We start from the raw sequence: 27446 nt of genomic DNA, 5'->3' as shown, positions 1-27446 counted from the left end.
ATAAACTTTCCTTTTAACACTGCTTTGGCTGCATCCCAGAGATTTTGATAAGTTGTGTCCCCGTTTTTGTTATTTTCCAAGAAGTTTTTGATTTCTGCCTTAATTTCACTGTTCATCCAGGAGTTATTTGGGAGTAAGTTTGTGTATAACTCCTTTTTAAAGTACTTGAAGCATGGCTATATTCCTAAAAAAGAGGAGAAAGCTCATAGTGTCTTAGATAAGACCAAGGAGGAATCCAGAGTGCTTGAGCTTGAAAAAACTTCTAACATTTCTATTGTCTTCACAGAAGAACTCTTACATCTATTTCCTGTAACCTTGAAACTCCTTAGATCACACTTTTTCTATATATTTTATGGCATTTGACTCTTGTAAATAGCTATCTTTTAGTTTAAAAAATAAATACTAGGTTTTAACATTTAGGGTAAAGATTTAGGCACAATATATTCCTAAAACCTTAATACACCCACACTTTTGGGAGGACTTTTAATAGGAGAGTAAAAGTTGTGAGGAAGAAGCAAAAAAATGAATGGGACATCAAAGTATGTAAGTAGAAGAAAATTTAGGACTAAGATTTTTACCCCCTGAAATTTGGGCAGTTCCATACAGGCAGAGATGAGCCCTAAAGTCCCTCTCACTGATATAACATTAAACATATCCCTCAGCGATACAATAATGGTGGTATTTTTATTTTTTAAAAAATGATAATTTTATTTAGTTAAATTTTTTAAAACTCAGTCAACTAAAGTTTTTGATATTAAGACAAAAGTAACTGATCATTTCAGCGAAATGCTTGGAATAAAGGAATTTGGGGCTAGTATTTATTAATTTGGGAATCATAGAGATAATATTATTTGAGAGATATGTTTGGACAGTAGTCTAAAATTTTAGGTACATTGTTGTTCAGAAGTTTAGAAAGTAAAAATATTATTTCCAAAGAGTGTTAAGTAACTTACAGAATCTCCGTTTGCTTTCAGATATAGACACTGCCCTCAGTACTGTCAGCTTGATGAACTGTGACAGAGTTCAAGTTAGTGACTTGAAAAATGCTTTTGAGGACCTCAATATTTCTTTAAAGCCTGAAGAACATCAGATGTTAGTGAAAACACTTGACGCTGATGGTATATATAATCACTATAAGTTTATTTTTCTAATAAAGTGACAGTAGTTTTTAAATTCCCATTTCTTATTTTCCATTCATTACTCCTTAAATTTTTTTTTCTTTATTCTTTTAATGGAAAAGACATTCTGTAATTTATCTTGATAGAAAATATTTGAATAAGGTTAATAAGATTTTTTTAAAGCCCTTACTTTATAGTCCCATCAAGTATCCTGTGTTGATTCCATCAGGGTATGTTTGTTTTCAGCACTTACTATAGAAATCAGAAAAGGTGCAGTGCAGTAGGTACAGTAGTCCTCCTTTATCTACATGGGATATGCTTTAAGACGTCCACTGGATGCCTGAGACCATGGATAGCACCAAACCCTCTATATACCATATTTTTTCCTATATGCACATACCCATGATAAAGTTTAATTTATAGATTAAGCACAGTAAGAGATTAACAATAAAGGAGAACAATATAACAATATACTAGCATCACTACTCTTGCACTTTGGAGCCATTATTAAGTAAAATAAGGGTTACTTGAATGCAAGCACTTCAGTACTGCAACAGTTGATCTGATAACCAGGATGACTACTAAGCGACTAACGGGCAGGTAGTGTATACAATGTGGATACATTAGACAAAGGGATGACTCAGGTCCAGGGCTGGAGAGATTGGTATGGTGGAATGGTGTGGGATTTTATCATACTGCTCAGAAAAGTGTGCAATTTAAAAATTATAAATTGTTTATTTCTTAAATTTTCCATTTAATATTTCAGACTGTGCTTGACTGTGGGTAACTGAAACAGAGGAAAGTAAAACTGCAGATAAGTGGGGACTATTGTAATTCTCTGAGGTTGTGCTAGTGTGAAACGGCTATTAGACAGGAAAAGACTAAATAAGGACATTCCCTCCCTGTACCTGAGATAGTTATGACATGAAGTTGAGTGTAAATCTTCAGCGATTTCAGAGAAAAGAATGTATAATTTTCAAATTTTGGCAGTTATTGTGTGCACTTTTAAAAATTAATTTAAAATCACTCCTGAAACGTATTTTCTTTTTTACATTATTAAATGGATTTGGCATTGCTTAACCAGTTTATTGACTGGGGTCACTGCAGGGCATAACTTCAGAAGCACGTTATCTCTGCGTGAACAGTACCCCTTAGTGTTGTATAACCCAGCCTACATAGTTATATGTGACAGACCTGATCATGAGTGCCTGTTATTTGTCAGGAATTATATAATACATAATGGATTCAAAGAAATATAAAATATTCACACTTAGAAAACTTTCAGTCTAGTTAGTGAGACAAAGTATATATATAAAATATGAATAAAAATACAACAAAAAGGTGTGTAACATATAGGAGATGAAAGTTTAGCGAATTGTGCAGTGTTATGTGGAAGTTCTTGAATACTTGCCAGAGAAATAGTGATGATACTGAGTTGAATAAGAGTTTAGAGAAGAGCTGTTTCATTCATTCAAAGTTTATTTAGCACTTATTGCTTGCTAGGAATTAAATATGTAGAGAATTTCTCAAGAGTTTACAGACTACTGAGATAGAAACAATGAGGATACCAATAGTTAAATACTATGATAGAGGTAAACATAGAGTGTTACGGAAACATATACAATATGCATGAACCTAACCCACCCAGAGTTGGATAAGGTAATAAGAAGAGGCTTCCTGGAGAAAATTATGTTGGAGTTGAGTTTTGAAATACAGGCATACCTCATTTTATTGCACTTTGCTTTATTGTACTTTGCAGATATTGTGTTTTTACAAATTGAAGGTTTATAGCAACCCTTTTTCAGCCAAGTCTATTGGCACCATTTTTCCAACAGTATGTGATCACTTCATGTTTCTGTGTCATGTTTTGGTAGTTCTCACAATTTTTAATTATTTATATATCTATTATGATGACTTGTGGTCAATGATATTTGATATTACTGTTGTAATTTTGGGGGGTACCATGAGCTGCACCCATATAAGATGGCAAACTTAGTTGATAAAGTGTGTATTCTGACTGTTACACTGACCAGCCATTTCCCTATTCTCTATCCCTCTCCTTTGGCCTCCCTATTCCTTGAGACACAGCAATATTGAAATCAAGTCAATTAATAACTCTTCAATGGCCTCTTAGTGTTCACATGAAAGGAAGAGTTGCACATTACTGACATATAAAAGCGAGCAATGATTAAGTAAGAAATGATTAAGCTTAGTAAGGAAGGCATGTTGAAAGCTGAGCTAGGCTGAAAATTACACCTCCTGTGCTGAATAGTTAGCCAACTTTTGAAGGCAAAGAAAAAGTTTATGAAGTAAATTAAAAGAGCTAAAAATGACAAGACAGAGAAACAGTCTTATTGCTGATATTGAAAAAGTTTTAGTGGTTTGGATAGAAAATCAAACCAGCCACAACATTTCTTGAAACCAAAACTTTGGTAAAGTTGAGAGAGGTGAGGAAGCTGCAGACTAAAAGTTTGAAACTAGCAGAGGTTTGTTCATGAGGTTTAGGGAAAAAAGCCATCTCTATAACATAAAAGTGCAAGCTGAAGCAGCAAGTGCTGCTAAAGAAGCTGCAGCAAGTTATCTACAAGACCTAGCTGAGATAATTGATGAAGGTGGCTCCACTAAACAACAAATTTTCAATGGAGATGAAATAGTCTTCTATTGAAAGAAGGTGCCATCTAGGACTTTCATAAATAGAGATGAGAAGGGGTCAAAGCTTCAAAGGCAGGCTGACTGTCTTGTTAGGGGCTAATATCTAGTGACTTAAGTTCAAGTTATTCATTAACTTCATTAACCATTCTGAAAATCCTAGGGCTCTTCAGATACTACTAGCACAGGCAAAATCTACTGTGCTTCTGCTCTATAAATGGAATTACAAAGCCTGGATGACAGCACATTGTTTGCAGCATGATTTACTGAAAATTTTAAGTCCACTGTTGGGATTTACTGCTAGGAAAAGGATTCCTTTCAAAGTATTGCTGCTCATTAACAGTGCATCTAGTCACCCAAGAGCTCTTGATGGAGATGTACAAGGAGATGAATGTTGTTTTCATGCCTGCCAACACAATATCCATTCTGCAGCCCATGAAACAAGGAGTAATTTTGACTTTCAAGTCTTGTTATTTAAGAAATACATTTGGTAAGGCTATAGCTGCCATAGATAATGATTCCTCTGATGGATCTGGGCAAAGTAAAATAAAAACTTTCTAGAAGGGACCCTTCATTCTAGAGCCATTAAGAACATTTGTGATTCATGGGAGGAAGTCAAAATGTCAACATTAACAGGAACTTGGAAGATGTTGACTCTAACCTTCATGATAACTTTAAGAATTCATTGGAGTAAGTACCTGCATATGTGGTAGAAACAGCAAGAAAACTAGATCTAGAAGTGGATCCTGAAGATGTGACTGAATTGCTGCAATCTCATGATAAAATTTTAAAGGATAAGGAGTTGCTTCTTACTGATGTGCAGAGAAAGTGGTTTCCTTAGATGGAATATACACCTGGTGAAGATGCTGGGAATATTGTTGAAATGACAACAAAGGATTTAGAAGATTGTGTAATCTTGGGAATCATCAACATACAGTTCATAGTTATAAGAGAGTTTAGGAAAAGTTTATAGAGTATATTGAGAAGAGGGCCAAGGGGGCAGTTCCAAGGTGGCTGAATGGGAACAGCTCCAGCCTCCAGCTCACAGCATGAGTGACACAGAAGACGGGTGATTTCTGCATTTCCAACTGAGCTTTGAAGAGAATAGCGGTTCTCCCAGCACAGAGTTTGAGATCTAAGAATGGACAGACTGCCTGCTCAAGTGGGTCCCTGAACCCCAAGTAGCCTAACTGGGAGATACCCCTCATTAGGGGCAGACTGACACCTCACAACTTACACGGCCAGGTACCCCTCTGAGATGAAGCTTCCAGAGGAACGATCAGGAAGCAACATTTGCTGTTCAGCAATATTCTATCTTCTGCAGCCTCCACTGCTGATACCCAGGCAAACAGGGTCTGGAGTGGACCTCGAGCAAACTCCAACAGACCTGCAGCTGAGGGTCCTGACTGTTAGAAGGAAAACTAACAAACAGAAAGGACATCCACACCAAAACCCCATCTGTACATCACCATTATCAGAGAAGAGAGCCAAGGAGAGAGAAATGAGGCATGCTGATATTTAAGCAATGATGGAGAAACAGTAGTTTATAAAGGACAGTAAGAAGAAAGAGGCCGGGCATGGTAGCTCACATCTGTAATCCCAGCACTTTGGGAGGCCGAGGTGAGTGGATCATTTGAGGTCATGAGTTTGAGACCAGCATGGCCAACAAGGTGAAACCCCGTCTCTACCAAAAATACAAAAATTAGCAGGGCATGGTGGCGTGCTCCTGTAATCCCAGCTACTCAGGAGTCTGAGGTGGGAGAATGGCTTGAACTCTGGAGGTGGAGGTTGCAGTGAGCTGAGAACACGTCAGTGCACTCCAGCCTGGGCAACAGAGCGAGACTCCATCTAAAAAAAAAAGGAGGAGAAGGAGGAGGAGAAGGAGAAGGAGAAGGAGAAGAAGGAGAAGGAGAAGGAGAAGGAGAAATAACCAGAATGATAGGAAGGAAACCAAGAGAAAGCTGTAGCAACAAAACAAAGGGAAGAAAGAGTTTGAAGAGTTAAAGACTAAAAGTTGAAAGTGCTCATTATTAGGCAATAAATAGTTAACTGGTGAACTTCTGAGAATGATCTTTGTGGAGGTGGAAGCCAGAATAGCACTAGTTTGAGATTGTGAGTGAGGATATGATCAATGGAAACATTTTTTTCCTCCAGAGATTAGGTTGTGAAGGAAAGGAAAGGGATAAAGCAATAGTTAGAAAGAAATGTAGGATCAAGGGAAGGCTTTTACTTATGAGCTAGTTTTGTTATGAATAGGATTTGGATAGGTAGAGAGTAGACAGCATTTTGGGCAAAAGTATACAGGGTAGAAAATCATTAAGATTATTTAAGGGGATAATAAGTGAACCAAGTTAGCTCACTAAGTAAGTCTTTTGTTTCTTGAATCTATTAATATATCTCTGTTCTGTTTTTTCTCTTTACAGAAAAGGGAGACACTTCCCTAAAGAGTGCCATTTTAGCATTGAAAAGCAATAGGCGTTTACAAGATTTTAGAGGTGAGAATAATTAGGAAGTTTTATACACGTTGAGAATATAGAAAATGTTTACCATAATTGTTGAAAGTGACGGGCCACTTCCATAAAAATGTAACTAATGTGCTATAAGATCAGATGAGTGGTACACATTTGGTATTTTAAGAGTTCACATGAAGGTGAGAATCCTATGTTCATTTAAGTCTAGTTTTTAACATTAGTTATTAGTTCATAATTGAAGAAAACAGTACATTTTCTAAAAAGGATGTCAAAAATATCTGCCTTTAAAACGTTTTAATAAGTTTCAAATATCTGATTTGATAATACATTTACACAGATCATAAATTAGGAAGTATGTAAATATCTACAGTTAAAATCTCCCTCTGATCTGGTCTCTAACTATCCAATTCCTACCTCTTTCTCCCAACAACTAACCATTGTAGTTAATTCTCCCAATAACTAACCATTGTAGTTAGTTCATAAACATTTGTTATGTAAGGAGCATTTGGAGATTTTTTTTGGGGGGTGGGTGGAGGGAATGGTCTTTCTCTGTCTTCCAGGCTGGAGTGCAGTGGTGCGATCATAGCTCACTGCAGTGTCAACCTCCTGCCCTCAAGTGATCCTCCTGCCTCAGCCTCCTGAGTAATTGTAACTATAAGTGCGCAGCACCATGCCCAGCACATTTTTTTATTTTTTGAAGAGATGGGGTTTTGCCATGTTGCCCAGGCTGGTCTTGAACTCCTGGGGGCTCAAACAATCTACCAGCCTCAGCCTCCCAAATTGCTGGGATTACAGGTGTGAGCCACTGCACCTGGCCGCATTTGGATATTTTTATGAACATTGAAGTAAATATGAATATGCATTTTTTCTCCATATTAATTTTATACAAATACAAGTATAATGTATACATATGTCTGTGTCTTTGATATTTTTTAATTAACAATATATTTTGAATATTTATTTAGATCAGGGCACAAAGAGGTTTCTTCATTTTTTAATAGTTGCATAGAGAATATGTGAATTTTTTTTTTTCTTTTGTAGTTTACTTTGGGAGGCCAAGGTAGGTGGGTCATTTGAGGTCAGAAGTTCAAGACCAGCCTGGCCAACATGGTGAAACCCTGCCTCTACTAAAAATACAAAAATTAGCCTGGTGTGGTGGTGGGCGCCTGTAATCCCAGCTACTCGGGAGGCTGAGGCAGGATAATTGCTTGAACCCAGGAGGTGGAGGTTGCAGTGAGCTGAGATTGCACCACTGCACTCCAGCCTGGGTGACAGAGCAAGATTCTGTCTTAAAAAAAATTATTTGTATTTTAATTTCCATGGTACATGTGCAGGATGTGCAGGTTTGTTACATAGGTAAACCTGTGCCATGGTAGTTTGCTGCACCTATCAACTTCTCACCTAGGTGTTAAGCCCAGCATGCATTAGCTATTTTTCCTAATGTTCTCCCTCCCCCACACCTCACCCATAGGCAGGTGCCAGTTTGTAGTGGTGTTCTCCCTGTGTCCATGTGTTCTCATTGTTCAGCTACCACTTAAAAGTGAGAATGTGTGGTGGTTTTCTGTTCTTGTGTTGGTTTGATGACAATAATGGTCTCCAGCTCCATCCATGTCCTTCAAACGACATGATCTTGTTCCTTTTTATGGCTGCATAGTATTCCATGGTGTATATGTACCACATCTTCTTTATCCAGTGTGTCATTGATGGGCATCTGGGTTGATTCCATGTCTTCACTATTGTGAATAGCACTGCGGTGAACATATGTATGCATGTATCTTTGTAATAGAATTATTTATATTCCTTTGGGTACATACCCAGTAATGGCATTGCTGGGTCAAATGGTATTTCTAGTTCTAGATCTTTGAGGAATCACCACATCATCTTCCACAATGGTTGAACTAATTTACATTCCCACTATCAGTGTAAAAGCATTCCTATTTCTCTGCAACCTTGCCAGCATGTTTTTTCTTTACATTTTAATAATCATCATTCTGACTGGTGTGAGATGGTATCTCAATGTGGTTTTGATTTGAATTTGTTATTGATCTATTCAGGGATTCAACTTCTTCCTGGTTCTGTCTTGGGAGGGTGTATGTGGATAAATTCCTGGGAATTTATCCATTTCTTATAGATTTTCTAGTTTATTTGCATAGGAGTGTTTATAGTATTCCCTGATGGTTGTTTGTATTTGTGTGGGGTCAGTGGTGATATTCCCTTTATCATTTTTTATTGTATCTATTTTATTCTTCTCTCTTTTCTTCTTGATTAGTCTAGCTAGAGATCTATTTATTTTATTATTTTTTTCAAAACATCAGCTCCTGGATTCACTGATTTTTTGAAGGGTTTTTTCACGTCTCTTTCTCCTTCAGTTCCACTCTGAGCTTGGTTTTTTCTTGTCTTCTGTTAACTTTGGAGTTTGTTTGCTCTTGGTTCTCTAGTTCTTTTGATTGTGATGTTTGTGTGTCGATTTGAGATCTTTCTAGCTTTTTTATGTGGGCATTTAGTGCTATAAATTTCCCTCCTAACAGTGCATTAGCTGCATCCCAGAGATTCTGGTACATTGTCTCTTTTTTCCTATTGGTTTCAAAGAACTTCTTGATTTCTGCCTTAATTTCATTATTTACCCAGGAGTCATTCAGGAGCAGGTTGTTCAATTTCCATGTAGTGGTGTGGTTTTGAGTGAGTTTCTTAATCTTGAGTTCTAATTTGATTGTGCTGTGGTCTGAGAGACTGTTTATTATGATTTCAATTCTTTTACATTTGCTGAGGAATGATTTACTTACAATTACGTGATCAATTTTAGAGTAAGTGCCAATTTTAGAGTAAGGTGCTGAGAAGAATGTATATTCTGTCGTTTTGTGTGGAGAGTTCTGTAGCTGTCTATCAGGTCCACTTGATCCAAAGCTGAATTCAAGTCCTGAATATCTTTGTTAATTTTCTGTCCCAACAATCTAATATTGACAGTGGGGTGTTAAAGTCTCCCACTGTTACTGTGTGGGAGTCTAAGTCTCTTTGTAAGTCTCTAAGAACTTGTTTTATGAATCTGGGTGCTCCTTTATTTGGTACATATATATTTAGGATAGTTAGCTCTTCTTGTTGAATTGAACCCTTTACCATCATGTACTACCCTTCTTTGTCTTTTTTGATCTTTGTTGGTTTAAAGTCTGTTTTGTCAGAAACTTAGATTGCAACTCTTTTTTCTGTTTTCCATTTGCTTGGTAATTTTTCCTCTATCCTTTTATTTTGAGTCTATTTGTGTCTTTGCATGTGAGATGGGGCTCTTGAATACAGCACACTGATGGATCTTGACTCTTTATCCAGCTTCCCATTCTGTGTCTTTTAATTGGGTTATTTAGTCCATTTATATTTCAGGTTAATATTGTTAAATGTTAATTTGATTCTGTCATCATGATACTAGCTGGTTATTTTGCAGACTTGTTTATGTAATTGCTTCATACTGTCATTCGTCTGTGTACTTTGGTGTGTTTTTGTAGTGGCTGGTAATGGTTTTCTCCTTTCCATATTTAGTGCGAGCTTCAGAGGCTTTTGCAAGGCAGGCCTTCTCTCAGCATTTGCTTGTCTGAAAAAGGTTTTATTTTTCCTTCACTTATGAAGCTTAGTTTAGTCAGATGTGAAATTCTATGCTGGAAATTCCTTTCTTTAAAAGAAGAAGTCAAATTGTCCGTGTTTGCAGATAACATGATTGTATATTTAGAAAACTCCATCATCTCAGCCCAAAATCTCCTTAAGCTGAGAAGCAACTTCAGGAAAGTCTCAGGATACAAAATTAATGTGCAAAAATCACAAGCATTCTTATACACCAGTAACAGACAGAGAGCCAAATCATGAATGAACTTCCATTCACAATTGCTTCAAAGAGAATAAAATACCTAGGAATCCAACTTACAAGGGATGTAAAGGACCTCTTCAAGGAGAACTACAAACCACTGCTCAGTGAAATAAAGAGGACACAAACAAATGGAAGAACATACTATGCTCATGGATAGGAAGGATCAATATCATGAAAATAGCCATACTGCACAAGGTAATTTATAGATTCAGTGCCATCCCCATCAAACTACCAATGAGTTTCTTCACAGAATTGGAAAAAACTGCTTTAAAGTTCATATGGAACCAAAAAAGACCCCGCATTGCCAATACAATCCTAAGTCAAAAGAACAAAGCTGGAGGCATCACGCTACCTGACTTCAAACTATACTACAAGGCTACAGTAACCAAAACAGCATGGTACTGGTACCAAAACAGAGATATAGACCAATGGAACAGAACAGAGTCCTCAGAAATAATACCACACATCTACAGCCATCTGATCTTTGACAAACCTGAGAAAAACAAGAAATTGGGAAAAGATTCCCTATTTAATAAATGGTGCTGGGAAAATTGGCTAGCCATAAGTAGAACACTGAAACTGGATCCTTTCCTTACTCCTTATACGAAAATTAATTCAAGATGGATTAGAGACTTAAATGTTAGACCTAAAACCATAAAAACCCTAGAAGAAAACCTAGGTAATACCATTCAGGACATAGGCATGGGCAAGGACTTCATGTCTAAAACACCAAAAGCAATGGCAACAAAAGCCAAAATTGACAAATGAGATCTAATTAAACTAAAGAGCTTCTGCACAGCAAAAGAAGCTACCATCAGAGTGAACAGGCAACCTACAGAATGGGAGAAAATTTTTGCAATCTACTCATCTGACAAAGGGCTAATATCCAGAATCTGCAAAGAACTCAAACAAATTTACAAGAAAAAAACAAACAACCCCATCAAAAAGTGGGCAAGGGATATGAACAGACATTTCTCAAAAGAAGACATGAAGCCAACAGACACATGAAAAACTGCTCATCATCACTGGCCATCAGAGAGATGCACATCAAAACCACAGTGAGATACCATCTCACACCAGTTAGAATGGCAATCATTAAAAAGTCAGGAAACAACAGGTGCTGGAGAGGATGTGGAGAAATAGGAACACTTTTACACTGTTGGTGGGATTGTAAACTAGTTCAACCATTATGGAAAACAGTATGGCAATTCCTCAAGGATCTAGAACTAGAAGTACCATATGACCCAGCCATCCCATTACTAGGTATATACCCAAAGGATTATAAATCATGCTGCTATAAAGACACATGCACACGTATGTTTATTGCGGCACTATTCACAATAGCAAAGACTTGGAATCAACCCAAATGTCCATTAGTGACAGAATGGATTAAGAAAATGTGGCACATATACACCATGGAATACTATGCAGCCATAAAAAAGGATGAGTTCTTGTCCTTTGTAGGGACATGGATGCAGCCGGAAACCATCATTCTCAGCAAACTATCGCAAGAACAGAAAACCAAACACCGCATGTTCTCACTTATAGATGGGAACTGAACCATGAGATCACTTGGACTCGGGAAGGGGAACATCACACACCGGGGCCTATTATGGGGAGGGGGAAGGAGGAGGGATTGCATTGGGAGTTATACCTGATGTAAATGACGAGTTGATGGGTGCTGACGAGTTGATGGGTGCAGCACACCAACATGGCACAAGTATACATATGTAACAAACCTGCACGTTATGCACATATACCCTAGAACTTAAAGTATAATAATAATAATTAAAAAAAGAATGTTGAATATTGTCTCCCAATCTCTTCTGGCTTACAGGGTTTCCAGTGAGAGGTCTTCTGTTAGTTTGATGGGCTTCCCTTTATAGGTGACCTGGCCTTTCCCTGTGACTGCCCTTAACATTTTTTCCTTCATTTCAACCTTGGAGAATCTGATGATTATGTGTGTTGGGGTTGATCTTCTCATGGAATATCTTACTGGGGTTCTCTGGATTTCATAAAGTTGAATATTGGCCTGTCTTGCTAGGTTGGGGATATTCTCCTGGATATAATCCTGAAGTGTGTTTTCCAAGTTTGTTCTGTTCTCCCCATCTCTTTCAGGTACTTCAATCAGTCATAGCTTCAGTCTTTTAACATAATCCCATAGTTCTTGGAGGTTTTGTTTACTCCTTTCTTTTTTCTCTAATCTTGTCTGCCCGCCCTATTTCAGCAAGATAGTCTTCAAGCTCTGCTATCTTTCTTCCACTTGGTCTATTTGGTTATTAATATTTGTGTTTGCATTGTGAAGTTCTTGTGTTATGTTTTTCAGCTTGATCAGGTCATTTATGTTTCTCTCTCAACTGGTTATTCTGGTCAACAGCTCCTATAGTGTTTTATCATGGTTCTTAGCTTCTTTGCAATGAGTTAGAACATACTCCTTTATCTCAGCAAAGTTTGTTATTACCCATCTTCTGAAGCCCACTTCTGTCAATTCATCCATCTCAGCCTCAGCCGAGTTCTGTGCCCTTGTTTTAGATGTGTTGTGGTCATTTGGAGAAGCAGCACTCTGACTTTTTGAGTTTTCAGCCTTTTTGAGTTGATTCTTTCTCATCTTGATGGAGTTATCTACCTTTGATCTTTGAGGTTGCTGACCTTTGGATGGGGTTTTTGTGGGGTCTTTTTCATTGATGTTGTTGTTGTTGTTGTTACTTTCTGTTTGTTTTTCTTTTAGCAGTCAGGTCCCTCTTCCATAGGGCTGCTGTGGTTTGCTGGGAGTCCACTTCAGACCCTATTTGCCCGGGTCCCTCCTGCCCCTGGAGGTATCACCAGTGGAGGCTGCAGAACAGCAATGATGGCAGCCTGCTTCTTCCTCTGGGAGCTCTGTCCCAGAGGGGCACCAAACCAATTCCAGCTGGAACTCTCCTATATGAGGTGTCTGGAGACTCCTGTTGGGAGGTCTCACCCAGCCAGGAGGAGTGGGATCAGGCACCTGCTTAAATAAGCAGTCTGGCTACCCCTTGGTGGAGTAGGTGTGCTGTACTGGGGGGAATCTCCCTTGTTCAGGCTGCCCTGACTCTCTAGAGCCAGTAGGCAGAAAAGACTAAGACCATTGATGCATAATACTGCAACTTCCCCTCCTCCTAGGGGCTCCTCTCATCCCCTGGCTGGGGATGCTGAAATTCCTACAGGGAGGCCCCGCCTGGTGAGGAGGAGTGGATTGGGGTCCCACATAAAGAAGCAGTCTGACCACGAATTGATCCAGCCACTGTGCTGCACGATGGGGAATTGCTCCCATCCAAACTGCCCAGTCTCGCTGGCACCAGTGGCAGGGAAAAATGGCCAACTGGTGCTGCAGTGATGGTGGCCTCTCCTCCCCAACCCCAGAACTTGATGTTCTTAGGTGGTCTCCAGCCTGCTGTACTGGCTGGGGGGAATTCCAAGCCAGTGGGGTTTAGCTTGTGGGGTTCCATGGGAGTGGAGCCCACTAAGTGAGGCCATTTGACTCTCCAGCTTCAGCCCCCTTCCCATGGGAGTGGACAGATCTCCTACCTCACCAGAGTTCCCAGAGCTGGAGTATGCAAAAACACTTGTGTCTCAGTGCCTGCTGCCTGAGCAGCCACTGTGAGTCTGCACAGCTCTGTGCTTGGGACTGAAGTCTCTTGTGGCGTGGGCTCACGAGGGGACCTCCTGATTTGCAGTTGCAAAGATCTGTGGGAAAAGCATGGTTTTCAGGGAGGGATAGCACAATCCCTCACTTCCTTGGCTAGGGGAGGGAACTCCTTTTGCCCTGTGAAGCTCCCAGGTGGGCCTTCCCTCCACCTACTTTTCCTCACTCCCCATGGATTGCGCCGACCACCTAGTCAGTACCAATGACAGAACTTTGGTCCCTCAATTGAAGATGCAGAATTCATTCTTCTTTTTCGTCTTCTTAGTGGGAGCCACAGAGCAGAGCCACAGAGCAGAGCTATTCAGCCATTTTGGCAAAGCTGCCCCATGAATTTTTCATATGGAGATATATATGTTAACTTACTGGAATCAGTGATTCATCCAACTTGGTGTTGTCTTCTTGACTGTGGCACCAAGAAACATTTCATGGCATCATGTGATGGCTGCCCTCTGTGAAATATCTCCCTAACTTTTGAGTATACTTTTGAAAATCTCTAATTCACTTAACCATAAGTTAATAGCCTAATGATTTATAAAGTTACCAAAACTCTTCTCCAACTCTTATTTTAGTCTAAGAAGCATTTCAGGGCAAAAATGTCTATAGTATTACATTATATTTTGTTTGGTTTCAAATAATATCATATTAGTTTGTTGGCAAATAGTAATACATTTGTATAGTGTTTGGTGTTTTACCAAACACTTTCATATAATTTGTTTTACACAGTTTATTCTTTTGACTACTGTGTTAAGTAGGTTTCTTATAATCAAGAATGAGAAAAATGAAGCTTAGGGAGACTGAGGCGGGTGGATCACAAGGTCAGGAGATCGAGACCACCCTGGCTAACACAGTGAAACCCCGTCTCTACTAAAGGTACAAAATATTATCCAGGTGTGGTGGCATGCGCCTGTAGTCCTAGCTACTTGGGAGGCTGAGGCAGAAGAATCGTTTGAATCTGGGAGGCAGAGATTGCAGTGAGCAGAGATCGTGCCACTGTACTCCTGCCTGGGCAACAGAGCAAGACTCTGTCTAAAAAAAATTAGACTCCAAGTTCAGGGATTATTATTTTTTTAAACTATGTTATAGCTTATTAGTTTAGTTGAAAAATTGATCTTATACCATAATCACAAGTTAATATAATTAGTATACATATATTTAATACAAATATGCATGGTATAGAGGTAGACCACAAGGATATTAAAGTCTAGCTGGAAAAATAAGCCATTTATATAAAAGTGTAACTAATATACCAAAAGATCAAATGAGTGGTTACACGTTTATTATTTTAGGAGTTCAGGTGAAGGTGAGAGTTTTAGGGAAAAATGGAGGAAGGCTTTGAAGAAAGAGTTAGGTAGGGAACAGTTAGACATGTGAACTAAAATTTGGATGAGTTCAGTGATAGAAACATTTGAAAGTCATTGTCATAGAGCTGATAGCTGAAAAAGATGATTTGAATAAATGGAGAAATATTTTATTGATGGATTTCACATATTTTACTAAAGTCACTTCTCAAAATTAATTTATATGTGTAATTCAATTCCTAAAGGACTTTGTTTTTTGAGGGGGAGGAATTGGAGGGGAGGATTGGCATTATCATCTAGAAGCTCTTTCAGAAAAATAAGAAAGGAAGAAAGAATAAGTTGAAGTTAGAAAGGATGTGGTAAAATGACTATTTTCTTTCATTATTTGGCATTGTATCTCAAAGGCCTTGAAACCGTGCACCCCATTTAACTTTGGAAATTTATGTTAGGAAAAAACCATTAGTGAACAGATGCATGTTTAAGAAAATTTATCATCAGGATTCCACTTATGATAACAATTAAACTTTGATTTAGAAAGATAGGATATATTAATGCAGTGGAATACTATACAGTCATTTAAAATGGTGCTGGTAGAATAGTGTGTTGAAAGGGAAAATGGTCAGGATACCTTGCTAACTGAAACAAAGTTTGCCATTAAACAGTTTTAATTAAATACCACTAAAATATAAAAATGCTGTAAGGGCACATACCAAGAATGTTATCAAGGATTTTTTTGGATGATGAAGTTTGGAATGATCCCTCCCCTGAGTATTTAAGGTGAATTGCACTGTGCTATATCATCTTTAAATTAACGATGTCAGGTACCTATACTAATGTTTTGAACTGTAGTTTATTATTTACAATATGACTGTAGCTAAACTGAAAATATTTTCTATTTTATCTTGATAGAGGTTAACAAACTTGCAAAGGCCTTAGACAAAGTCACCAATGAAAAACTTGATGCTGATGATGTAAATTCTGTACTGAAAGGCCTGGGGATTTATTTTCCAGAGGAAGAATTACAGGAGGTGCTTGGATCCATTTGTGTTGATAGTATGTATTCTTTATTTAAAGAAAATTTTTTGGCAAAAACCAGAAAGCCTGCTAGACAAATTCTAAAAGAGCTGTAACACTTCTGAGTCATTTATTAAACACAAAAAGCTTGTGTTTACTTTCACTCAGAATCCAAAGAGCTTAAGTGATGAGGAATCAAATGCAATGAGTTCGGCAACTCTAGATTTTCCCTTTTAGGGCTGAATGAGAATTTGTTCTGGATTATCTTAATATTGAGTATCCTAGGAAAATATAATCTTCCTCTCTCTATCCTATTTGTTTGTCAGAAGCTGTGAAGCTGTCTCAAGCCCATGAAACAAAGACCTAATCCTTAGTGTGCGATGCACACAACCAGTTGGGTTTCCCTAGAATTCTCAATGGGCTATGCTGGAGTTTTTAGAATCCTGCCAATGGAATGTTTAGTTTACATGCAGAGCCTTGGGTTGCTCTTTTTCATCTTAAGTCCCAAGCATATGCCTGATAGAAAGCCAAAGATTGCACACTTCCTTTACTAATATATCTTTGCTCATAAGCGTAGTCTTCTTTAGATATTATGGTTGAGTTTGGTTTATAAGACTTATTTTCTGGCAGATAAATTGTCTTCCTTGAAAATATAGGCACTTATAGGACTTGTGATACTGAAAAATTAAGATAATATAAAATGGGAGAGGAAACATACCAAAACAGTTGTCCCAATTGGTTAAGGTGTGTGTAAAATCCACAAAATGCTCATTGACACTACAACAAAAATGACCACAAGAGTCATCATAATCATATTCCTTTTCATAGTTATTCTGAGGTATGTATAGCAGAATCAGAGTTAGAAAACATTTTAGTCTTAAAGATTAAGTAGGCATGGATATCTTCTAATACCATTGCTTGGTATCTTTTGACCAAATGTTATTCATCCCTTTATGTTCCATTTTCAGAAGAGGGGAAAGTGAACTTAAAAGATTGCCTGAGTCAGTTGATGCAAACGCCGTATTTTACTAAAGCTTCAAGTGAGTGAGAATTTTTAACAATAAAAAGTTTGAATGGAATTGTTTGGTGTTAATTATATTCATTTATGCAGTTTTCTAATGCTGTAAAGAAAGACGTGTGTGTGTGTGTGTATGCCTAAATATGTAAATATGCACACACACATAAATAAATGTACATTGGATCAAGAATCAATAGGGGATTCTAGTCCTGGTGTTTTCTCAACTGATATTTTCTAGAATTGTAGTATATTTGTTCATCACTCAAAAAGAGTAAATAGACAAAATTTATCTAGATGATTCATCCTAGTGTCCAAGTTTGTGATCCAAGATGACTGCTATCAGTTGGAAATATCTGCTATTTTACCAAAATTCTGTGGGAATAAGATCAGTGTTACTTCTTTTTCTCTATCCTATTATCTCTTTATTAAAATGAGATTTTGTCATGAGACAATTCACTGTTGAAACATTTAGAAACATATAGGAACATTTTGAAACATATACACTTCCTTTATGGTATTTTTCCACTACTCCACTACCAATCCATAAGGGATTGTATGTAATCTGGTTTTAATATATTTAATTAACCAGCATCCTCAACGTAAAAAAGTCTGTGGAACTTCTGGGTCTCCTCAATGTTTAGGCTAATTTAATTAGTAAATTCACAACTATTTTGGATTCCCTGAGTCTTCTTGGAGAAGCCAGTATTTTTGAGAAGAGTTTAAACGCTTAATGTTTTCTAAACTCTTTCTAAATGTTTTCTAAATTGAAACCAAACTGAATTCAAAAGACCTAATTTAGGGAGCTACAAAATGAAATTATTTAGGATGGCAAAGTGGTAAGTATTTCAATAGATGAAATAGTTTTTCTTTAATCCTTGGTTTTGTAATTGACACCTATAAGACTCTCCTAGATAGGTCGTTCATAAGTTTAAACTCATACAGGGTAAATGTTTTTGATATAATGATGTTCATCATAATTCAATACTTAACATTTTTTTTTTGCTTGGTAGAATAATTTATCCATGGTACTTTCCAAATTAAATATTACCTTTTTTGGTAGTTATATATTAGTACCAAGCTTTCCATTTTGGGGGGACATTTTTGTGTATATGTGTTGATGCATGCAAGTGATCTGCTAAATGAAAAAAATTCATTGATGACAATCATATTAAAAGATGACCATTTATCCAATTTTAGGCAAAACAATTAATTTATGGTTAGTTGTCATATCTTTAATCGAATTCTCAGCCTCAAATATGATAGAGAAGAGACTAAGCAGATGTTCTGAGTTCTATGTAATCATTCTTAAATCTCAGATTTAAATATCTGCAATGACTTGGTTAACATCATGGTTAAACATTCTGCCTATAACATCAGTTATCCTGGATTTCAGACTTGATTTCACATCTAGTATCTATGGGTTCTTGGACAGAATAGCCTCTCTAAGGCTAGGTTTTCTTATCTCTTAAATAAGGGAAATATTGGTACTGACTCCACAGAGCTTTTGTGGGATTAAATGAGATGAGATACATGTAATCTCTGAGATGAGCTTGCTTGTGTCTAGCAAGCTCAGACAGTACTCAATGGGCAGTAGTAGCAGTAGTTATTACTATCATTCAGAATCTACTAATAATATTTGAGTGTTTAAAAAAATTTTTGTACTGTGTTTTTTTTTTCCAAATAGAAACAGAAGACTCCTTGAAAGTTCTGGCCTCCATTAAGAAAAATGTGGCAAACCCTGATGACCTAGACTTCATGTTGAAAACTGTAGGAGTTCCATTACCCCAAGATGTGATTCAAAGAGCACTGAAGAATGTGGCTCCCAGGGGTGAGTATTTAATGTATTTCTAGGTATCCTTTATCTTAGTTAACATGAATCAGTTTGAATGTTTCAAGAATTCTTAAGAGGCTTTTCTGCTTCATAGATTATCCAAGGCTTAAAATACCTACTGTTCATCTGGGTTCTAGTAATTGTCATCTGTGTTCTAGTAATCCTCAGTAACAGCATAAAGTGGGAAATCTATAGAGGATAAGTATATGTGTGTGTGTCTGAATGATATGTATGCACCTGTGTTTTTGACTGAATATATATCTCAGTTTCAAAGCCATATCTATACATTATTTCTCAATATAGCAATTATACTTGTCTGTTTCTTATATTTGATTATTTACTTTTTCCATGTCCTTTGGCTTGCATTTTTCTTTCAGAGGATGGGACAGTGAATTTACAAGAGTTTATGAGCAATTTGGTCAATTCAGGATTTTCATCTCTTCCTGAAAGTAAGAATTTTCAGTTGAATGGAGATATATAATGACATGTGCTATAGATCTCTTGGAAAAACCCCAGATAGGCTTTTGAGATGGTTTTAAACTTATTTAACACTAGCATAATTTTCTAATGCCTTTACATGTCTAATGGGTAGCACAACTGGAAAAGACTATAATCTAGGCTGGGCGCGGTGGCTCACGCCTGTAATCCCAGCACTTTGGGAGGCTGAGGCATTTGAGACCAGCCTGGCCAATATGGTAGAAATTTGTCTGTACTGAAAAAAAAAATACAAAAATTAGCCAGGCATGGTGGTGTGTGCATGTAGTCCCAGTTACTCTGGAGGCTGAGGCACAAGAATCACTTGAAACTGGGAGGTGGAGGTTGCAGTGAGCTGAAATCCATGCCACTGCACTCTCGCCTGGGTGACAGTGAGACCCTGTCTCAAAAAAAAAAAAAAAAAAAAAAAAAAAAAAAAAAAAGAAGAAGAAGAAGAATACAAGGAAAAGAAAAGACTATAATCTTTAGGGAAAAATAGTTTTCTCTTCTGCCTAGTGTAAGAACCAAGAATCTTTTTTTAAATTTTTATTAATTTATTTATTTTGGTATTCACCATCTTTTTTTTAACTTTTATTTTAGGTTCAGGGGTACATATGCAGTTTTGCTATGTAGGTAAATTATGTGTCATAGGGGTTGGGGTTTGGTGTACAAATTATTTCATCTCCCATGTAATAAGCGTAGTGCCTGATAGATAGTTTTCAATCCTCAACCTCCTCCAATCCTCCACCCTCAAGTAGGCCCTGGTAACTGTCATTTCTTTCTTTGCATCCATATGTACTCAATGTTTAGCTTCCACTTGTAAGTAAGAATATATGTTCCCAGTCTACCACTGAGGGACATTTAGGCTGATTCCATGTCTTTGCTATTGTGAATAGCACTGTGATGAACACACACATGCATATGTCTTTATGGTAGAACAATTATATTTCTTTGGGTATCTACCCAATAATGAGATTGCTGGGTCAAATGGTAATTCTGCTTTAGGTTCTTTGAGAAATCCCCAAACTGCTTCCCACAGTGGTTAAGCTAGTTTACATTCCCATTGGCAGTGTATAAGTGTTCCCTTTTCTACACAACCTTGCCAGCATCTGCTATTTTTGACTTCTTAATAATAGTCATTCTGATTGGTGTGAGATAGTATCTCACTGTGGCTTTGATTTGCATTTCTCTAATGATTAGTGATATTGAGCATTTTTTCATATGCTTGTTGACTGCATAAATGTCTTGTTTTGAAAAGTATCTGTTCATGTCATTTTCCCACTTTTTATTTTTAATTTTTAAATATTTTTTGTAGGTACATAGTAGGTGTATATATTTATGAGATATATGAGATGTTTTGATATAGGCAGGCAATGTGAAATAATCACATCATGGAAAATGGGGTATCCTCAAGCATTTATCTTTGTGTTACAAACAATCCAATTCCACTTTTTTAGTTATTTAAAAATATATGCAATTAAGTTATTATTGACTTTAGTCACCCTGTTTTACTATCAAGTAGTAGCTCTTATTCATTTTTTGGTAGCCATTAGCCATCCCTACCCCCAACACTGCCACTACCCTGGTAACCATCTTTCTACTTTCTATGCCCATGAGTTCAATTGTTATAATTTTAGATAACACAAAAAAGCAAGAATATGTGATGTTTGTCTTTATGTGCCTGGCTTATTTCACTTAACATAATGACCTCCGACTCCATCCATGTTATTGCAAATGACAGGATCTCATTCTTTTTAACAGCTGAATAATACTCCATGTGTATAACTACCACATTTTCTTTATCTATTCATCTGTTGATGGACACTTAGGTTACTTCCAAATGTCAGATATTGTGAGCAGTGCTGCAACAAACATGGGAGTGCAGATATCTCTTCAATATACTGATTTCCTTTCTTTTGGATATATACCCATTAGTGGGATTGCTAGATTGTATGGTAGCTCAATTTTTAGTTTTTTAAGGACTCTCCCAACTGTTCTCCATAGTGGTTGTACTAATTTACATTCCCACCAACAGTGTACAAGGGTTCTCTTTTTGCCAGCCTTTGTTATTTCTTGTCTTTTAGATATAAGCCATTTTAGCTGGGGTAAGATGATAACTCATTGTAGTTTTGATTTGCGTTTCTGTGATGATCAATGATGTAGAGCACTTTTTCATATGCCTGTTTGCATTTGTATGTCTTCTCTTGAGAAATGTCTATTCGAATCTTTTGTCCATTTTTTGATTGGATTATTTGTTGTTTTTTTTTTTCCTATAGAGTTGTTAGGAAACTCCTTATATATTCTGGTTATTAATCTCTTGTCAGAGGGATAGTTTGCAAATATTTTCTCCTGTTCTGTGGATTGTCTTTTCACTTTGTTGATTGTTTCATTTCTATGCAGAAGCTTTTAAACTTGATGTGATCCCGTTTGTCTATTTTTACTTTGATTTCCTGTGCTTGTGGGATTTGCTCAAGAACATTTTGCCCAGATTAATGTTCTGGAGATTTTTTCCCACTGTTTTCTTGTAGTAGCTTGATAGTTTGAAGTCTGAAATTTAAGTCTTTAATCCATTTTGATTTGATTTTTGTATATGGCAAGAGATAGGGGCCTAGTTTTATTCTTCTGTGTGTAGATATCTAATTTTCCCAGCACCATTTATTGAGGAGACTGTCTTTACCTCAGTGTATGTTCTTGGCACCTTTGTCAAAAATGAGTTCACTGTAGCTGTGAAGATTTGTTTCTAAGTTCTGTGTTCTGCTCCATTGGTCTATGTGTTCATTTTCATGCCAATACCATTCTGTTTTGGTTACTATAGCTCTGTAGTATAATTCGAAATCAGGTAATGTGTTTCTTCCAGGTTTGTTCTTTTTGCTTAGATTAGCTCTTTGGCTATTCTGGGTGTTTGCGGTTCCATATAAATTTTAGATTTTTTTTTTCTATTTCTGTGATGAATGTCATCGGCATTTTGATAGGGATTGCATTGAATCTGTAGATTCCTTTGGGTAGCATAGACATTTTAACAATATTGATTCTTCTAATTCATGAACATGAAATATCTTTCCAGTCTTTGGTGTCCTCTTTAATTTTTTTCATCAATGTTTTATAGTTTTTATTATAGAGGTGTATCACATCTTTGGTTAATTCCTAAGTATTAAATTTTATGCATGGGTATTGTAAGTGGAATTACATGTTTTATTTCTTTTTCACATTGTTCGCTGTTGATATATAGAAATGCTGCTGAATTTTGTATGTTAGTTTTGTATCCTGTGACTTTACTGAATTTATCAATTCTAATAGTCTTTTGGTGGAGTCTTTAGGTTTTCCCAAATATAAGATCATATCTGAAAACAAGGATAATTTGACTTCTTCCCAGTTTGGATGTCGTTTATTTCTTTCTCTCATCTGATTGCTGTAGCTAAGACTTCTGGTACTATGCTGAATATAGTGATGACAATAGGCATCTTTGTCATGTACTAGATCTTAAAGGAAAAGCTTTCAGTTTTTCTCCATTCAGTATGATACTAACTATGGGTCTCTTGTATATGGCTTGTATTATGTTGAAATATGTTCCTTTTATACCAAGCTTTTTTAGGGTTTTTATCAAGAAGGAATGTTGAATTTTATCAAATGCTTTTTCAGCATCAGTTGAAATGATCAGATGGTTTTTATCCTTCATTCTGTTGATATGATGAATCACATTAATTGAATTGCATATGTTGGACCATTCTTGCATCCCAGGAATCAATCCCACTTGGTCATGATGAATGATCTTTCTTACGTATTGTTGAATTTGGTTTGCTAATATTTTGTCGAGGATTTTTGCATCAACGATCATCAGAGATACTGGCTTGTAGTTTTCTTTTCTTTTTTTTTTTTTTTTTTTTTTTCATGTGGTTTTGTCTGGTTTTGGTGTCAGGGTAATTCTGGCCTTGTAGAATGAGTTTGGAAGTATTCCCTCATCCTTATTTTTCAGAATAGTTTGAGTAGGATTGGCATTATTTCTTCTGTAAATGTTTGGTAGAATTAAGCAGTGAAGCCATCAGGTTCTGGGCTTTTCTTTGCTGGGAGACTTTTTGTTAGGTCTTCAGTCTTGTTACCTGTTAATGATCTCTTCAGATTTTGGAGTTCTTCCTGGTTCAATTTTGGTAGATATTATGTGCTTAGAAATTGTTCATTTCTTCTAGGCTTTCCAATTTATTGACATATAGTTGGTCATAGTAGCCTCTAATGATCCTTTGAATTTCTGCAGCATAAATTGTAATGTCTCCTCTTTCTTTTCTGATTTAGTTTGTATCTTCCATTTTTTTCTTAGTCTGGATAAAGGTTGTCAGTTTTGTTTAACTTTTCAAAATACCAGCTTTTTGTTTCATTGATCTTTTGTATTTTTTCTTTATTTTAATTTCATTTGTTTCTGCTCTGATCTTTATTATTTCTTTTCTACTATTTTTTGGGTTTTTCTCTGGCTTCTCCAGTCCTTTAAGATGCTTTGTTAGATTGTTTATTTGAAGTTTTTTTGTCTTTTCTCATGTAGGTACTTATGGCTATTCACTTCCATCTTAGGGCTGCTTTTGCTGTATCCCATAGGTTGTGGTATGTTGTGTTTCCTTTATCATTTGTTTCAAGAAATTTTTAAATTTTCTTCTTAATGCCTTCATTGACCCATTAGTCATGTAGGAGCATACTGTTTAATTTCCATGTATTTGTGTTGTTTCCAGAATTTCTCTTGTTATTAATTTCTAGTTGTATTCAATTGCTATCAGAGAAGCTGTTGGATATTATTTCAATTTTTTTCTTTTTTTTTTGAGCTGGAGTTTCACTCTGTTTCCCAGGGTGGAGTGCAATGGTGCGAGCTCAGCTCATTGCAACCTCCACCTCCCGGGTTCAAGTTATTCTCCTGCCTCAGCCTCCCAAGTAGCTGGGATTACAGGCACCTGCCACTATGCCCAGTTAATCTTTTGTATTTTTAGTAGAGATGGGGTTTTGCCATGTTGGTCAGGCTGGTCTTGAGCTCCTGACCTCAAGTGATCCACCTGCCTTGGCCTCCCAAAGTGCTGGGATTACAGATGTGAGCCACTGTACTCAGCCTTCAATTTTTTTTTTTTTTAATGTTTTAAGATTTGTTTTGTGACCTAACATATGATCTAACCTTGAGAATGATACATATGCTGAGGAAAAGAATGTGTATTCTGCAGCCATTGGGTGAAATGTTCTGTAAATTACTATTAGATTCTTTTGGTCTATAGTGCAGATTAAGGCTGATGTTTCTTTGTTAATTCTCTGTCTGAAAGACTTCTCCAGTGCTGAAAGTAGGGTATTGAAGTCTGCAACTACTATTGTATTGGAGTCCATTTATCTGTTTATATACCTGTGTGCTTTATACATCTGGGTGCTCCAGTGCTGGGTGCATATACATTTAAAATTGTTATATCTTCTTACTGACTTGACCCATTTATAATTATATAATGACCTACTTTGCCTGTTCTTATAGCTTTTGTCTTGATATCTGCTTATTCAGATGTAAGTCTGGCAAGTCCTGCTTTTTCTGGGTTTCCATTGATATGGAATATCTTTTTACCACTGCTTTATTTTTAGTCTATGTGTGTCTTTATTGGTGAAATGTATTTCTTGTAGGCAGAAGATCAGTAGGTCTTGTTTCTTCATCAATTTAGCCACTCTGTGTCTTGATTGAAGAGTTTAGTCTATTTACATTCAGTGTTGTTATTGATAAGTAAGGACTTACTCCTGCCATTTTGTTACTTGTTTTCTGGTTGTTTTGTATTTTTTATCTTCTTTCTTTTCTTCTTGTCTTCTTTTAGTGAAGGTGATTTTCTCTGGTGATATGATTTAGTTTCTTGCTTTTAATTTTTTGTATATGCATTGTATGTTTTTTGGTTTGAGGTTACCATGAGGCTTGCAAATACTATCTTATAGCACAGTGTTTTAAACTGAGAACAACACTGTTTGCCTACATAAACAAATAAGGAAAAAGAAAACTAATTTTAAAAAGTATTCCTTCACTTCATCCCCCTTTTTAATGTGTTGTTTTTTTCTATCTATATCTTATTGTACTGTTTATCTCTTGAAAAGTTACTGCTGTTCTTATTTTTGATTGACTCGTTTTGTCTTTCTCCTTAAGATAAGAGTAGTTTACACAACACAGTTGCAGTGTTATAATATTCTGTGTTTTTCTGTGTATTTACTATTACCAGTGATATTTTGTACCTTCATGTGATTACTTATTGCTCATTAATACCCTTTTCTTTCTGATTGAAGCACTCCCTTTAGCATTTCATGTAGGACAGGTCTGGTATTGACAAAATCTCTCAGCTTTGTTTGTCTAGGAAAGTCTTTATTTTTAATTTGTGTTTGAAGAATATTTTCACTGGATATACTATTCTAGGGTATAACTTTTTTTCCTTCAGCACTGTAAATATGTCATGCCACTCTCTCCTGGCCTGTAAGGTTTCTACTGAAAAGTCTACTGCCAAACATATTGGAGTTCCATTGTATGTTATTTGTTTCTTTCTTTCTTGTGGCTTTAAGGATTCTTGCTTTATCCTTGACCTTTGGAAGTTTGATTAAGTGACTTGAAGTAGTGAAGTAATAGCCACAAGGGTTAAATCTGCTTGGTGTTCTAGAACATTCTGGTACTTGGATATTGATATCTTTATTTATGTTTGGAAAGGTCTCTGTTATTATCCCTTTGAATAAACTTTCTACCACTATCTTTTTCTCTATTGCCTCTTTAAGGCCAATTACTTGTAGATTTGTCGTTTTGAAGCTATTATCTAGATCCTGTAGGCACATTTCATTGTTTTTTATTCTTTTTTCTTTTGTCTCCTCTGACTGTATGCTTTCAAATAGACCATCTTCAAGCTCACTAAATCTTTATTCTGTTTGATCAATTCAGCTATTAAAAAGACTCTGATGTATTCTTCTGTATGCCAATTGGATTTTTCAGCTCCAGAATTTCTGCCCAATTGTTTTTAATTATTTCAGTGTCTTTGTTAAATTTATCTAGTAGAATTCTGAATTCCTTCTCTGCATTATATTAAATTTCTTTCAGTTTCCTCAACACAGCTATTTTGAATTCTGTGTCTGAAAGGTCACATATCTCTGTTTCTCCATGATTGGTCCTTGATGGCATATTCATTTGGCAAGGTCATGTTATTTTGAATGTTGTTAATGCTAGTAGATGTTGTTTAGTGTCTGGGCATTGAAGAATTAGGTATTTACTGTAGTCTTCACTGTCTGGGCTTGTTTGTACCTGTCCTTCTTGGGAAAGCCTTCTAGGTATTTAAAAGGACTTGATCCTTGTTGTGATCTAAGCTGTATCTGCTTTAGGGAGCATTGCAAGCCTAGTAATGGTGTGATTCTTGCAGACTGGTAGAGCCCTGATGGTCTTAGATAAGATTCAGGACAATTCTTTGGTTTACCAGGTAAACTCTTATTCTGTTCTCTTACTTTCTGCCAAACAAACAGAGTCTCTACCTTTGTTCTGAGCCACCTAAAGCTGGGGGTGGAGTGATACCAGCACCCCTGTGGCCGCTAGCATATGACTGTGCTGTGTCAGACCTAAAGCCAGTGTAGCACTGAGTCTCACCCAAGGCCTTCTGTAGCCTACTTCCTGGCTACTGCATATGTTCCCTCAAGGATGTGGGGCTTTGCAATCAGCAGGTGGCAAAGGCCTATATCTTTTCCTTCAGGCTGATGAGTTTCCTCAGGCCCCAGGTAGGTCCAGAGGTGCCATCTGCAAGTCAGGGACTATGTGGTGTTCTTTTGTACTGTGGCTGAGCTGGCACTCAAACCAAAAGAAGTCCTTCTGCCTCTTCCTTTGCCTTTTCAAAGGCTGAAGAGCCTCACCCTATAGCCACTGCCACCACAGGCTGTGAGAAGTACTGCCAGACTACTGCCAAGGGCTCTTCAGTCACTTTGTGTTGAATACTGCCTGGCCTGGGACTCATTCTTCAGAGCGGTGAGTTTTCTTCTGGCCCAGGGCAGGTCTAGAGATGCCATCTAAGAGTCAAATCCTGGAATTGGGACCCCAAGAGCCTGCTTG

At 36.9% G+C, this 27446-nt stretch overlaps 1 protein-coding gene and 1 non-coding gene across 51 annotated transcripts in view; one reads left to right on the top strand and one right to left on the bottom strand.

Annotated features, from left to right (window-relative positions):
* LOC126939504 (uncharacterized) overlaps positions 1-27446 on the top strand; it is a 557395-nt gene that overhangs the window by 166099 nt on the left and 363850 nt on the right. For all 50 annotated transcript variants that reach the window (XM_050764859.1, XM_050764858.1, XM_050764860.1 and 47 more), the window contains 6 exons: positions 975-1118; positions 6191-6262; positions 15960-16103; positions 17033-17104; positions 18767-18910; positions 19291-19362. In XM_050764859.1, the coding sequence (XP_050620816.1) occupies positions 975-1118; positions 6191-6262; positions 15960-16103; positions 17033-17104; positions 18767-18910; positions 19291-19362 (648 nt within the window). The remainder of the gene's footprint in view (positions 1-974; positions 1119-6190; positions 6263-15959; positions 16104-17032; positions 17105-18766; positions 18911-19290; positions 19363-27446) is intronic.
* LOC126940016 (U7 small nuclear RNA) lies at positions 16124-16185 on the bottom strand. The gene has a single exon (XR_007720543.1). It is a non-coding gene; the product is annotated as a U7 small nuclear RNA (small nuclear RNA).

The sequence above is a fragment of the Macaca thibetana genome, chromosome 16 (genome assembly GCF_024542745.1).
Source record: "Macaca thibetana thibetana isolate TM-01 chromosome 16, ASM2454274v1, whole genome shotgun sequence".
NCBI classification, from domain to species: domain Eukaryota; kingdom Metazoa; phylum Chordata; class Mammalia; order Primates; family Cercopithecidae; genus Macaca; species Macaca thibetana.
Note: the sequence above shows the minus strand (reverse complement) of the source record. Positions and strands in the feature narration are given on the sequence as shown.